The sequence below is a fragment of the Osmia lignaria genome, chromosome 6, assembly GCF_051020975.1.
Source record: "Osmia lignaria lignaria isolate PbOS001 chromosome 6, iyOsmLign1, whole genome shotgun sequence".
NCBI lineage: Eukaryota > Metazoa > Arthropoda > Insecta > Hymenoptera > Megachilidae > Osmia > Osmia lignaria.
Genome location: NC_135037.1, coordinates 647,517 through 662,935, shown reverse-complemented (window position 1 = coordinate 662,935; position 15,419 = coordinate 647,517). Strand labels below are relative to the sequence as shown.

Here is a 15,419-nt window from a genome sequence, read left to right as displayed (position 1 = left end):
AAGATATACCTAAGTAACGTTCCTGTTAATTCATTTGAAATACTTATCAAAACGAACGAAGATAAATTAGGTAAACGAAAAGAGGTATGTATAATTAAAAATATCATTGAATTACCTATCAAAAGCTATAAATCGAATATTTTCTTTATTCTAAAATAAAATTTCACTGAAAATCATTTCACAGCCCAAATGCCTCTCTTTACCTAAAATCAACAAACGAACGTGTGTTAAAAACGTGGCCAATTATGGCGAAAAAACAGTACACACGATCGTCGATGTCGTAGGAGGGGACACGATCAATCCCAGTAACAGGATGCAGGGGCTAAGATTAATAACAAATCGATGCACGCAACGTCCTGATATTAGTTCGTGGAACGAGAGGAGGCTGGAGAGACGGTAAATCCGAAGTACGAGTTAGCGGAAGCTGGAACAGACAGGGTGCAAAAGCTCGGCTCGAAGCTCGTCATTGAGCCCCTCGTGAAGTTGGCTTCTCCGATTCGCGACCTGCTTCCGATCCCTTCTCGCCATCGAGAAAACCTCCTCAGAAATCACTTGCTCTTCCCTCTTCCTTCCAATCAACATTTTAAATAAATCAAATAGAAAACTAGTTTTTCTGAGATTTCATTAATCAAAGAAATTATAATATTTCTGTTCCTTCTTCGAAACTAAGAATTAGATTCTTTGATTAATAGTAAAAGGCGAGAAGGGCACTATAGAAGCTTTCAATATTCGACTTTATATTTTTAAATGATAAGCTATTAACATTAAGCTTCAAATTGATACACAATTAATGCTATTTGACAATACTTGTATGCCATCAAATTTCTATGCTCCAAAATCAGCCATTTGATACGCAATAATCATAGTTCAAAGTGGGGAAGGGTGTTTCGAAGATTTTGCATTAACCAACTGTCTCAAAAGAATAATAATATTAATAAATCCTTAACAATAATCTACTTAATGATACATCTTCCCAACTTGAAACTATGAATACAATACAGTGACATAAAAATCAAACGATAAACGATGAAACAATACACATGAATTCAACATAAAATTACACTAGCAAACGATATTCAATAATGCTGCACCGAACAAAATTATGGCAAACAAAAAGAAACGATGAACGATAAATTTCAATTCGCGAATAAGAGAAGCCATTTGTGTAAATTTCGTGGAACGTTTCCACGTACACGCACGTGGAATACGTATACGTAAATCTAGACGCAGTTAATGTACATGTTTGTATTACACATGAAAATTGCCGTGAAGCCTCGAAACGTATTGTTTCTTGGCCTTCGGTGTGCAGGTTTACCTTCCGGTTCTTTGGCGATGACCGTGCTGCTCCGGTCGACGCCGCCCTTCTTATCCTCTGTACAACAATACACACATACGTCACGTATACGGATATGCGAGAGTTTTCATTCGTTTTTGTAGCAGAAAAAAAAGAAAAAAAAAAAAAAAAAAATTTCAATAAAACGCCTATTTACAGGTCTAGAGAATAGCAACGCGCTGAAACCCGAGATAAGCTTTCGTTTCTCTAGCCATTTTGTCTGAGCCAATCAGAAAGCAACTTGAAAAGCAAATTTCTTAAAATTTAATAAAATTGCGAAAAAATTTTATCCAAATTACTAATCAGAATTCATGATGTTTCCCTGCTTAAATCGTTTACATCTTGCTTACTTCGTAATGTAGACTTATAAACAATAATTTTCTATTTAACAAATATTTCTTTTTTGCAGTTATTGAGATAGTATGTTGTACATTATAACAAGTTTTGTGTTCCTGTTTGGTAGAAATTTCAATTGGATGAGAAGTGTATGTCTGATCGTACATTGACCAATTCTACTGATCTGAGAATAAGTAATATAACCTGCGTATTTTTCAGCCTACATATACAGTTTCAATATTTCTACACACCACTGCTGTGTAAATAATAAGAATAAACAAAAAATATATGAATACAGGATTATACAATGTTTTTTTAAAGATTTTAAACAAAAATATCTGATAACTAACTCACTTTACAATTTTTACTATGGTATGAGAATGTACATACCAACCATATTTACTTTTTTCTCTTTTTTCAAACCATTCGCGTGTCAATATGTATTTTATTTCTTATTCAATTTTTTTTTTTTACTATTCAAGCCAATATAGAAAAATATCATCGACCTGTTGGTGAAGTACGAAAAATCTGGATCACTCTCTGTATATCACTGAATTTGAAACATTCTATATTTTTATCATCGCAGCAAACGTTGTAAAATTGTTGAAAGTCAGAGTACATACACTGGAAAAGAGGTATGAAAGAAACTAATTCTCGAACAATTGTACAAAAGTTTAATGGAAATTTAATTCGCAAAATTCCCTCGTTAGTTTTCTTTAAAAAGAAGTACAGAAGAAGAAAGCTGCGAAAACGAGGTTCAAGTAGTGGAAACAAATTTCCTACATTTTCTTCGGTAACACGGGATTCTAAATTAACGAGTAGCACTTGGAAAATCACAAGTTACTTTAATCTTCGTTCTACAGAATCATTCGGCTCACGGGGCATGGTGTGCCGTTTGCAAAAACTCATTAATGGACTCATTAACGGATGAAAGTTTTGCAACGTCAACACTGTTTGTGCTCAACTTTACCCCCTGCTGCAAAATTTATCCAATAACCAATTAAATTCTTTTTCCATTCCAATCGACAAAGTACTTCGTTGCTTTCTGAACGACTACGAAATGCGCGCGGCACGACGCCGCTGTAATTCGATGCGAAATAGCTGGACTCCGTGAACATAATTAGCCCTTAAACGATGATAGACAGCGACAGTTTAAATTGAACCTCTTCCATTTCTTACTATCATTCTCAAAATTTTTCATATCATTTTTTAATTTTAGCCCAAATCATTATTGATCCAGTACCGTCGTTTGAGAGTTCATATAGTGACATTATACTTTACTATTTTATTAAAAAAAAAAAAAAAGAAAAAAAAAATAGTTTGATTGTTAACACGGAGTATCAGCTGATTCGCAAAAACGCCGAATATTAGCTGCGAAAATTTTAAGAAAGTATATTTTCTAGCTTAATTTTCTAGCTTTTCTCTAACGTAAACTAACGAAAGAATAAATGTATAGAATAGATAAAGTGGTGAAAAAGGAAAGAGTAGTATAGATAGAGAAGGATAGAACTGCAGCACATTATTCGTTCTCTTCGTACTTGGGTCTTTCGGACAAGTATACTATCGGTTCAAAGTATTTAGTAGGATGTTCTTGAAAAGAGAACGAAAAAAAAAAAGAAGTGGGCAAATGGAGTCGTGCGAAGAAAAAGAAAGTGGATGTCATTCTTGTCGAAGAATCGAAACGATAAAGGTTGGTGAAGCGAGTTTGAACGGTAGACCCTTTGCTTTTTGTGTTGAACGATTGCTACCCTTTTTTTTGTTTGGATGATCGCATCACCGAGGATATCAAAGAAAAGTAATAGTCTCTTATAGAGCGTTTACTTTTTTATACAATATTTGATAAGTATTTCTTAGCTTGTTAATTTGAAAATAAATTAAATTAAAAATAAGTTGAATTTGATAACAATATCAAATTTTGTGAAAAATTTTAAAAATACCATTATACTATTATGTAATACTATTACTATGTAATGACCAATTGTTCCAGAACAAAAATCCAAAAGTCTCCGCTCAAAATCTCGCTTTAAATTCAAGACAGTATCAAAGAAATCAAAATCCTAGTACAATAAATTACATACTTTCAAAAGAATCTGTGCTGAAAAGGTGCACGTGTGCAATCGAGGAAGATTCGTAATCGATCTTCTTCCGAATCTCTCATTGTCAGTGAGGGAAACGCGTGTGCATATCGAACGGTCGATTCAATCTCGTTGGGGAAGGGGGGATCGCTTTGAGAAATCGAAAAATTCCAAGGATCGTGCTTGAACGAGCAAACAGTTTATTTTGCCTTTCTCTTGGAAAAAGAAGAGAGAAATAGGGAGTGCAAAAAGGGACAGAGTTCTTCTTTTTCAGTTGTTCTCGAAGACGAACGAGCTTTCGTTTCACCGTCGTCGAGTTCCTAGAACTTTTCAGGACAAACGAGTAGATTCTGGGGACACGTATCTTTTTTCTTTCCCGAATCGAGTTACGCGTGTATTCGACGAATCCTCGACAGGATTTCAGATGATCCTTGATTCGGGATTCCTTTCGGTGGATACTTTAAACAAAGTTCCCTGATATTTACGCTCGCTACCGCTGAGATTAGAGTACCTTCGGCTCTTTTTATTCTCAACACTCGACTCGGCATTCAAGAAAGCTTGGTGTCGATGCACTAAGCGAATGGATACAACAAGCAACGATTAAACTAAATTCAAGCACTTGGTGGGGATAAATGATGCAGTGATTTTTAATTTTCTTTAGAAAATCTACCCTATTCTTTGAAATATTATTTTTCAAAAATGTCGAATATCTATACCGCAGTTCACCAGAGTCTATAAATGCGACGCGCAGGTTGGAAGATGGTGGGGGAACGCAGCGAGCTCTCCGCTAATCGCTTTCCACTTCGTTTGGGAGTATCGCCAATCAGGGCGAAGATGCGTACTGGAGATGCGTAATGAACGAAAACTGGTCTTTTCGCAGTTATGGATTCTGGTGAACTGTGGTATATAATAAAGCATTCTGATAACTGATAGTAAAAAGAAGCGTAACTTTAAAGGTTTCAACCTTCAGGCTATAAACCTGAACGTTTCGAAACAAATTCAATCACTGCACCACTTCTCGCGCAACGAAGCAGGACGAGGCAAGCCATGCGAAACGGTGCGTGAGATCGCGAAGCGGAAACGAGCAGGGATAGGTTGCTAGCACGTGGGGTGGATGAAAGAAAAAAGTAGAAGAATATCTAGCGCAGGCAATTTAAGGGTGGTGTTCATAAATCCATAACACCGTGGAGTGACGGTGGACCGTGTATCGTTATGATGGGGCACGTCGATGGTGAAACGACAATTGTGTGTAAACCTAAATATTCTTTTCTCTAAATCTTTCGCGTGTGATAAATAGAAAACAAAGAAAGACATAGAAGATCATACATAGATAGGGAATAAAATGAATTGGTGGAAGATAATTCATGGTGAAGACAAATTTGGTGCAGAATCTTTTGGTGATCGAGTGTGTGAACGAAGTAAATAGAAAAGAAAAGAATAGAAATAAGAAGTAATAACGTTATCCCAGCGATGGTGTTCTTTTTTTGATACCGACTTACGTTCGCCATGATGGAATGTGTGATGATTGCTGCATTCTCTACGACGATGAGTCTCTTGTGTTGTTCTCGATCACTAATATGGACGATGCTTCTAACGTGGTCACAAAACTAATCTACCTTCGCTAATCGCATACTAACTCATTCGTTGGGTCTTTGTAGGAACGAGACGAAGAAGCAGTAAAGATGGTCGAGAAACGATGATTAATGGTTGCTCTACACGAGAATCACTCGTTTCTTATAGAATTTGTAGGGTGCTTCTTAATTTGCAATTGTGAATTGCTTTTTAATTTTATGTAAATTTTGTCAGGTAACAAGTGGAAAGTTTTAACTGAGAACTGCAACAATTGTAATTATAGTATACTATACTAAATATCATAGAAAAATGATTAAAAAATAGCAATTTTATCTTTTACAATAAAAGTATAAATTTAATATTGAAACGAGTGTTTCCTTTTCAAGCAGAAGCTTCTAAACGGGAAACGCAACAACTGCCATCGATGAGATGTTCACCTATAAGAACTAATAAAAAAAGAAGAAGAAAATTGGCTGAATGACTGACGAGGAAATAGAAAAGAAGCAAAAGCATCGGCGATTATTCATCGTCAGATAATCGATCGACTCTTCGATTTTTCTCTAAATTTCATTTAATTAAGCGTCACACGCATCGATCCTGAAAGTTGAATTACGAATTCTTTGCGATCATAAATATAAATATAGGCTTCCAGAGAATACCGGTTCGCGATTTCGATTTACTCCTGCAGCCTTTAACTTTTCCAGGTAACTTTCAGAGTAATTTCACCACTCCATTATCCGAACTCGCAAACAACGACTTTCTCATTGTACAACGCTAATTGCATACTGGAAACAGCGATCGCGTGTACGGTGGTTGGTCGTCGTGGGGTTCGCGATTCACCAATCGACCGACATAAAGAAAAATCAACAGAATTTGCCCACGGGAATGCTAATTGATGTATGATTGAAATGAAATTTTCCTGGAAATAAAGTCAAGAGAAAGTCGAATTGAATTAAGGATGAAATTTTGCCAATAGAAAATTTTTGAAAAGTAAATTTTCCTTTAATTAAAAGTATTTAATAATTACAGGAATTATAAGAAAAATAGAAATTCGATGGAATTGGAATTTTGCCGATTGAAAATTCTTGAAAAATGAATTTCCTCTATTTAAAGGTGTTAATCGGATAAATTAAAAATAAATTCATTACAAATAAATATCGATCAGGTAATGTTTTTTTTCCTTCTTTTTTTTTAAATATCACTCATGGCGGTTCATTTAATATGATTCGTTTCTGCTTCACCTATGGTCTGACCTAATTTAAGTCTATACTACTGAAATCACACGCGTGCATTAAAACGTTCCATTAAATCGTTCATGACCAAAACTGTGCTAACTATCGCCATTTGAAGTAGTCGCGTCTAGGGAACCCTAGATTCTAGTGAAGCCCCGTTTCGATGTGCAAAACTGTAATACGATGTTTCAAAGCGGGTAATCGTTCTCAAAAGCGGTTCGATAGAAGTGTCGGACGATTAATGTCGTCCACGAAATTACGAATTGCTCTCGGCCAGGGTACAAAATGAAGTCTGGAATCTATCGAAGTAAACGATAAAGAGAGATCAAGCTCCAATTTGTATCTGGGGACATGATCGCGTGTTATGGATTTGTGAGCATCGTGACTGAACACAGAACAGTGTAATTTTTTTATCGTTTCTTTGGAGGAAATGTTCTGTGTGTTGCTTTAGAAATATGGGACAGTGTGAAGTGTTAATAGAATGCTAATTTTATAAAAATTTTAATTTGTAATATTTTCATAAAATGAATTTTTCTTTTTCGTGGTATACTAAAATTTATTATGTTTCGTTGTTTTCAAAGAATGGGCTTTGTGCTTGGAAACTCAAAGTTATGAAAATTTTTCAAAACTTTCATTACTGATCTCGTTTCGCATCACGATTTGCATCGAAGGAAGCGTAACAACAATAGGTACGACAATACGACATCGTTTCTGAATTCAATTGTTTCAACACGGGCCACGGTATTACCGTTTTGTGCTCGAGTGTACTTGTGTCTGGCTCGAGAATCAATCCACTCTGTGATAAAACGTCTGAATCTTGAAAGCGAATGAAACCCATTGTCTGGTAGTGTTTTCGGTGTAAGGTGACAAGGAGACTTGGTTGCATGCATGCCAGGGGGCGATCGTCGGATTGCACTTCCACTAATTATCCTCGCTCATTTATTTATAAGAAAATTTTATATAATTATCGTGTGCGAAACCTTTAGAACCCCGATTGGATTCAAATGTTGTATAATATTAGAAAAGCCTAAAAATAATTGAGAATATTTTGCAAAATCACGGTGCATCACTTTAAAATAAAAAAAAGAATTAATGTTTATTTGTAATGTTATATCGACAAAGTCAGAAAAATTGAAATTTTGAAAGTGCAATCCTCGAAAAAAAAAATCCTCTTTGATAAATCTGCTCTGGCGATGTATGCGCATCGAAATGATACCGCAAAGAATAGAGCAATTCAAAGCTGACCAACAGGTGTCGTACGAGGATAAACAATGTTCAGAGACACATCGAGTGAAACATTGAACTCTGATCCTACGAGGACAATGAACATTTGCACTCTAACGTTTTCAAATTCTTCTTAAACATCAAATGCATTCTTTGGAAAATGAAATAGAATTTTGAAAGCATTCGACGTATGATCGATGATTGTATTTTATTTTATACTATTTCCAGGATGTTTTCATAGTTTTTTGATTGACTTGAAAAAGCGGACCGTCAGTATTAATTAGAATAAATAATTGAAAGTTAATAGATTCCAACGTCTACAGAAAGAAATAGAATAGAAGTTGGCTATAAAATTTGATGGGTAAGTAACGAGACGAGTAAAGCTCTACTTTCTAAAAGTATACACGGACCTTTTCCTCGTTTCGCAACAGAGATTCGCTCGATATACAAAATGTACCTTTCGAAATATTATAATTATTGCATATCAAACGACGGATTTTTGAAACTGACCACTTAATTAATATTTTAACTACAAACGTTCCAAAAACATTTGTAAACATAATATCGAATAGGCGGCAATAAATGACGCGTCATCGAGGAATCTCTGCGACAGATTTACCAACATATACTGTTAATCGGAACACAGATGTACGCAAATATAAAGATAGATCGTGGCTGGAGAGAGCAATAGGTTGAAGGGGGTAAAGCAACGCGGGGGATACTTAACTACTCGAGCTATTGTCCAACGATCGATTCGCACGTGAGCAAGAGTATTATCTCTCTAATAATAGGCCGATATGCGCGCGCAAATCTCTGCCCGTGATTTCGTTACATCGTGCAGAGAAACCGCCGACTGTTTACCGGATCCTGAATCATCCTCCGTAAACGTTAATTAACGAGAGCAAAGAAAAAAAGAACACTTTTTTATCAACCATTTTACAATTTACAAGCCGTTAAACTCTCTATTGAGAGGATATATCCTCGTTTACTGATAATAGAAAAAGAAAAACACCAAGTTTTTCAAAGAAATCATTCGAGAGAAAAGAAAACGGAGTGTAAGGAAAATCAGTCGCGAGTCGATTTAAAACGTCGGACGATCGTTCGCTACGATTCGGCGTCTATTGAAATTCAAATTCGACCAATAATAATCGTCTCGCTCGTCCATTCGACGGAGAAGGTCGTTCCGTTTCGAATCCGGATGGGACTGAAATGCAATTTATAGCCGCGCGAGTAGCGAGTAAAATCACGTTCAATCCATTAGTAGATCTCGCTGCGAGAAAATTAACCGTCCCAGTTTGGGTGTCGAACAATTAACGAGCCTACAGGCTCCGGTTTCGTCGTGTGCGCGCGATACACACGTCGCGTCGAATCGAGAGGCGTGCTCGAGTAATCGATGTTTTCCATCGCGACTCGTCAATTTTGCCTCGGAGACTACGTTGCTCCTCGGTCTGGAAATTTTCATTTTCAACGGGCCTCTCTAATTCTCTTAACCACAGGATGATTCAAAAAAAGAGGAGAAGAGGAGACCCCTGGATAGACTTTTTAGAGACTTAATAAAATATAGAAAAATGAATGTAGAAAATAAAACAATCACTTATCCCAATTTCATTAAAATCCTCATCAATGGTACCACCCCCATAGGATCTCCTCATCTAGATCTAAAATCATCCGGATCTCAAAAAACCTGTTTAAATCGAGCGTACACGATGAAACCGACACAGATCGAAACCGTAAACGCACCCTCCGGGTACGTTACAGCCAGGCCCCAAAAGTTCGTGATTCGTGGGGTGATAAAAAAAAAGGAGGCGTTAAACGGGGTGCACATTCCCGGGGCTATCCTCGAGTACACCGAGGATAATATTGGAATCGAAACGCACAAAAAAAGAGGGGGCTAGAAGAAGATCTAGAGTGAGAGAGAGGATGGAGTGGTCCTACCTTTAACGTCATCGTCCTCGATCGTTGTGCTGCTGTCGGTCGATTCCTTCACCTGAGAGCCATCGCCCTTCTTCGTGATGATGCTCCGACCTGGAGCACGCAGAGCGTTTCAGTAAATCGACATTCAGGGGGGACAGTGCAAAATTGTTGTTGTTTATAGAGAAATAGAGAAGAGTAAGTGTGACAGAACAGGAGATTGCTTGGTTTGTTAGAACAGTGCTGTCCACGGGCCCAGGGGTCACTTACTTTTTGATGTTCCATCAGGTCTCCCTAATATTTCTGTACTTAGGGAATCGAGGGTATTTTTGGGATTTTACATTCAGATTTTATGATAAATGGGGGGGCGGGGAGTTCCTTTTAAACACTTCACTGTCCCATTATTCGTCCCTTACTTAAATCTCCTTAACACGGACGTACTCAGAGACTTATGGGATACTATTCTTAAATCCTAAGGCAAGTGCAGGTGGGTAGATGAGGGAACGAACAGAGGACCACCTGGTTTTGCCTAGGTTCCCATAAACAGCACTGGATTAGAGAAACCAGATCTGAGCGAGTAGAACACACACAGTTGCGCAAGGCGATCGTGTAGGATCTTATTAGGAGGAATTTGGGATTGATCAGGGTCTTGAAATCGATAGAATTTATCGAGAGAAGACAAGTGGGATTAGCGATCAAGATAGACAGGTGCAAAAGAAAAAAGTTTACCTATATTATTTTAATAGGTGCCTGATCATTCTCAAACGTGAACATGTGAAAGTCTACTGAAGATTCAAAAAAGTGTGCTTTCAATGTGTCTATTTTTTGAAGAACAGAACAGGGAAGCTGAAAGTTTTCAAAAGCCCACATCAGGCAAAGAAATGAGAAAGGGAAAAATTAATTTTTCTATTAAGAACGAAGAGTCTCGTTGAAACAAAATTTAGCACGGGTGTATCTCGATCGCTAACCAAACCCGTATAGTTTGAAACTGAAGGCACAAGTTAACCAAGAGTCAACTGAGTCGAAATTTAATCAGGATCGACGTAACACTCGATGAATACTCGGTTTTCACTCAAGTTTCGAACAGTAAGTAAAAATATCGTTACGTCGATCCATGGTCAATTTTGAACCCAGAAAATCCTCTAATAGATAGAAAGGTTCAGAAATTCTGAATATAAAAGAAAAGAGCTTGAAATCTCTGGTAACGTACAGCAGAGTATTAGATTAGGGTTAGACTAGCTTTCAGAGAAGAGACAGAGTTTTGAAGAGAAACGCAAACCACAGAGAAGATAGAAAGAAGACAGAGAAAGGAGAGGAAAGATAAAGAAAAAGAAAGGATTACAACGGAATCGAACATTCAAGTAAATCTGTTCTGCATGCGAGACAATAGTGATCAATCAATTCGAGCAACTCTGCCGATGCTCTCAAGATGATGTATCGGTGCCAAGGGGAAAAAAATGGTAAAAAACAACGATTCTCCTCTCGTCTTTACCTTCAGGCAGCTCCTCTCGAGAGCTCGGCTTCGTTCTGCGCCAGCGAAGCGACGTAAAATTTTACATAAAAAAAAAAAGGATGTATCATAAATTGCATGCTGAGCTGCGTGCGATTTTTGCGTGTCACTGGGGGGACGGAAGTCATGGTTCTTTTGCAAATGTACAGCGAATCGCGATCGAGAAAGGCCAGGCCAGGTTTTATCTGTATTTTATTTACTGTTCCCTTCTTTCGTAGTTTACTGTTATTGTTATTGTTGCCACAGCCAAATGGACGGTATACATATAATAAAACGTGTTCCTTCATAACTTGTTCTGTTTCTTTTTTTTTTAAGTATATACTTATTTTTGGAAATCCTAAGGATATGGAAACGTTTAAGAGATTCTCAAAACTTTCAGGGTAGAAGTTATATATTGAAATTCAAAATAAAAAAGTATCGAACAATAGGTATCACCTATGAGAATTCCGTTATTGTCGATAGAAAGGGAGATATATTGAATTACATGGGGTTTCTATCCCCGTATGATAGAATTATTATTGTCGCGGTAATACCGAGCTTCAAAGCTCGTGAATCGTGTCTACGACGCGTGGTTGTATAATTTATCGCGGAAAAGTGGGAAACGAAGAGAGGGAGGATGGATAGGCAGTCGGTTTCCGACGCCAGTATAAATACACCAGAGAAATTCATCCCTAAGGTGTAATATCCGTGTACTTTCAGGGAGGGTTGAATTCGCGAATTGGGAAACGCGTTCGTCTCGCTGGCTTTTATGTGACCCGTGTATTCTTATCTCGTGCCAGCACCCCCGTCGAGGCAACGCGGCTATTCTCTGAAAATCTACCCCAACGATTTCTCGGGGGTTTCCCCTTCTCGAATATGTATTTGGACTGTTAAATTGTCTCTGCTCTTCGATTTCAAACGTTCGGTAATTATGTGACGAAGAATAATGTAATAGTCATCAAGAGATGATGAAGAAGAGGAATGGAAGAATTATTCGAAGAAGGAAAAGATTGACGCGTTGCCTCGATACGAAGGAACGTTAGGAAATATTTCGAACAGTTCGGAATATTGATGTTCAGTGTGAACAACACTTGTTTAACAGATACGTACTACGTGTCTATATTTGCGAGAGAAGCAAGCAATTAGGCGTGAAACGAAATAAAGAAGCGAAGCGGAAAGCGTAGCCATGCCAAATGCGACGCGGAAACGCGATTGTTCGTGCGGAGGATTCTTCTTTCGAGTTTTGTTTTTTATCTTTTTTAAGGATAATTATTAAACATGTTCTTTATACTGCTCGAAATAATCGCCTATTTGAATAAAAAGGTTAAAGTATAAAAGGTAGATGAGTAGCTATTAAATCCTTAAATATTGTACTTTTGAATAAAAATTATTATACAAGTTTTCGATTAACATTTCATAATCCCCTACCTTTTCATCTCTGCTAACCTTTATGAAATTATAAAGATATGAGATAAAAACTATAACGAATATAGATTTAAAATCATCTAGAATCTATATTCTAAACGATATCATTAATTTCTCAAACTCAAAACTGGAAATAAAACGAAATAAAGATATACATAGTAGGCGGACCTATAGAAGTAGTGGGGAACATAAACAGCAGGAGTGGGGGATAAGTAGGTCATGAATAGGCGTGGCTAAATCATTTGGAGCAGCATAACAAAAGAAATCAACGCGAAGTTTCTATCGAAACTTCCGACGAACATATCGCTAGTTGTTCGATTCACAACGTGTGAGATACAACTAAAATAATGTCGCGTGTGGCTTTGTGTGACGATGTTGCAAGCGTTGCTGCTTATCGGTTAGATACATCTTCTCTAAGGTTGAGAGAGCGACGAAAGATTGAGAAAATGGAAGGTGCTCTTGCACCTCCGACCCACTTCGCGTAACCTTGTCAACGAAATTAAATAATCAGTCGTTGAGTGTGAAAGAATAAATAAATAGGTAGAGAAAGAAGAGAAAGAGTTAGGATACGAGATATAATTGTACGTATGTATAGGAAGATAGACTGAAACAGAGAGAACAGAATTGATCGTCCGGCTCGCGTTCTCTTGAATGGAATTCACGAATGGAGCACGAAATTCATGAATTATTTGTGACTAGGAATTTATGAATTCAATTTTTTTCTTATTTTGCTGTTTGAAATTCACAGGGTGTTCACGAAAGTTAAGCTCAAATTCCAAAAACTTAATTTTTTTCATTAAATATATATATACTTCTGTTTATTGCTACTGGATGACCTCAACTTTTTCGACACCCTGTATAAGCAACCGTGGTTATACAAATGAATTCTCGCGTAAATTTCGACCACGTCAAGCTCGTCGACGAACCTCGAAATTTATAGATTCGATGAATTCGGAGATGGCATTGAGTTGGAGTTTGAACAGCATCTCGCTTCGGAATATAGGTACTCGGTCACGGTTTAAGTAAACATTTCGGGAAAGGATCTCCAATTCGATCAAAAATAAACCGAAACATTCGTTTATTTTAATTAAAATTATTAATAAAGGTCAGTACATTGATGCTACATCATTTTCATTTGCTTAAATAATTAATAGAAGTCTATAAATTTTGTAAAATTCATGTCTCTGGTAATTAAAGTTATTTAATTTTAAAATCAAAGAATTGTTTTTATAAAAAAAGACAACACGAGCCACGAGTTCTCTCCTGTCACAAAATAATCACCAAATAATAAGAACCTCAAATTCGATCGATCAATGATCGTTTCAGAGGTGTATCTTCTTCCCTTCTTGTAAGGAAAGAATGATATTTACTTCAGCTTTGATTCTGAAGAAGGATGGAGAAAATACAGGACGGATAGAAAGATTTTTTTCATTTTTTTTTTTTTTCCAAATCGAATTTCGATAGAACCACCAAGGAACTTATCGTTTCGATTTTGCTGGCGCTGAAATACACGCGTCTGGAGGCGTTCGAAAAGCAATGGAGATTATTGGAAGATCGTGAAAATGAAACTCATGAATTTCGGAGAAAGATTCCAGAAACGGACGAACGAAGGAACGATTTGATGATTGATAAGCGGGAGAAAATTTTGCGTGACAGACTTGACAACGAATTACGACGACCAGATGAACCGTGGAATTTTCCTTTTCAAAGTTCTTTCTCGTTTTATTTCACGCTGTCGATACCGGCTCATTTTTGACACGCCATTTCATTTATAAAATAAAAAGTTGACTTACAAAAGAAATGATTAATATCAGATTATGTTCTTCGAGATAAAATCGAACAACGAGTCAAAAATAACCCCGTATCGATCAGTCGCGTCACTTTCAGTCCGTTCGAGGGTTGATTAACCCTTTCATTAAAGCTAGCGGGTGAACGATACGAAATAAAAAGGATATTCTAATTTCAATTGATTTTCTTCGAGGTGTGTAATTATACTTAAAGCTCCTATTGATGTAAAAACCGACGGCGGGTCGTTCTAAGAAGTACTTAACGTCGAAAGGGTTAATTAATTACGTTTGCAGAGATCGTGGGAAGGTAACGTTCTCGCGATATTACGGTTGAAAAAAAAAGGGCAAAAAGAAAAGACATTGCAGAGTAGGAAGAAGAAAGTCGTAAAATAAGACAAAGATGGTCGTAACTCGAAGATCCAGAGCTTACAGCGATTAGATAAATTTAATTAAACTTCTAGCCTACCGATCGATGAACGAAAGACAGCGTTTCGAACTTAATTACACGTCGGTTGTTCGAGGTAGCCCTAATAAAAGAAAAAAAAAAAAAAAAAAACGAAAGGGATTGCAAGAGAGAGAAAGAGAGAGAGAAAAAGGAAACGAATGATCGCGGTCTGTCTTCGAGTTCGTAATTGAAACAAATTGCTGGCAACGCTGGCGACGAGAACTCGCATTTCCACGGCTACTTCCGGACGGAAATTGTTACACGGCAATGAAAGTATTTGATGGTTTTCACGATAACAGGCCGACCAACACGCGAACTGCGAAAAAATTACTCTGTTTCCTTCGCACGTTCGATCGCGAACTCATTTTTCTTTCAATCTTGCCAATTACTCATTTTCTAATTACGGAGGAATTAAAATTATTTTCATAGATAGATTGTGGACTTTTGTAAAATTTGTAACATAGCAGAAGGTATGAAAAGAAATAAAAATTTTTGTATATCTTCTGTTATGTACATAATTCCCCAAATGGAAAAATTGAAAAGATAAAAATTAGAAAAAATAATTTTTATTCTTTAATCAATTTAAGTAG

At 36.9% G+C, this 15,419-nt stretch overlaps 1 protein-coding gene across 42 annotated transcripts in view; it reads right to left on the bottom strand.

Annotated features, from left to right (window-relative positions):
• CaMKII (Calcium/calmodulin-dependent protein kinase II) overlaps positions 1-15,419 on the bottom strand; it is a 93,992-nt gene that overhangs the window by 20,556 nt on the left and 58,017 nt on the right. For 19 of the 42 annotated variants that reach the window (XM_034318254.2, XM_034318255.2, XM_034318261.2 and 16 more), the window contains exons 11-12: positions 9,708-9,797; positions 1,316-1,372 (exon numbers count right to left, since the gene is read on the bottom strand). The exons of 4 other annotated variants lie outside the window; for them this stretch is intronic. In XM_034318254.2, the coding sequence (XP_034174145.2) occupies positions 1,316-1,372; positions 9,708-9,797 (147 nt within the window). The remainder of the gene's footprint in view (positions 1-1,315; positions 1,373-9,707; positions 9,798-15,419) is intronic. 19 more of the 42 variants (XM_034318260.2, XM_034318262.2, XM_034318271.2 and 16 more) reach the window with 2 other exon arrangements.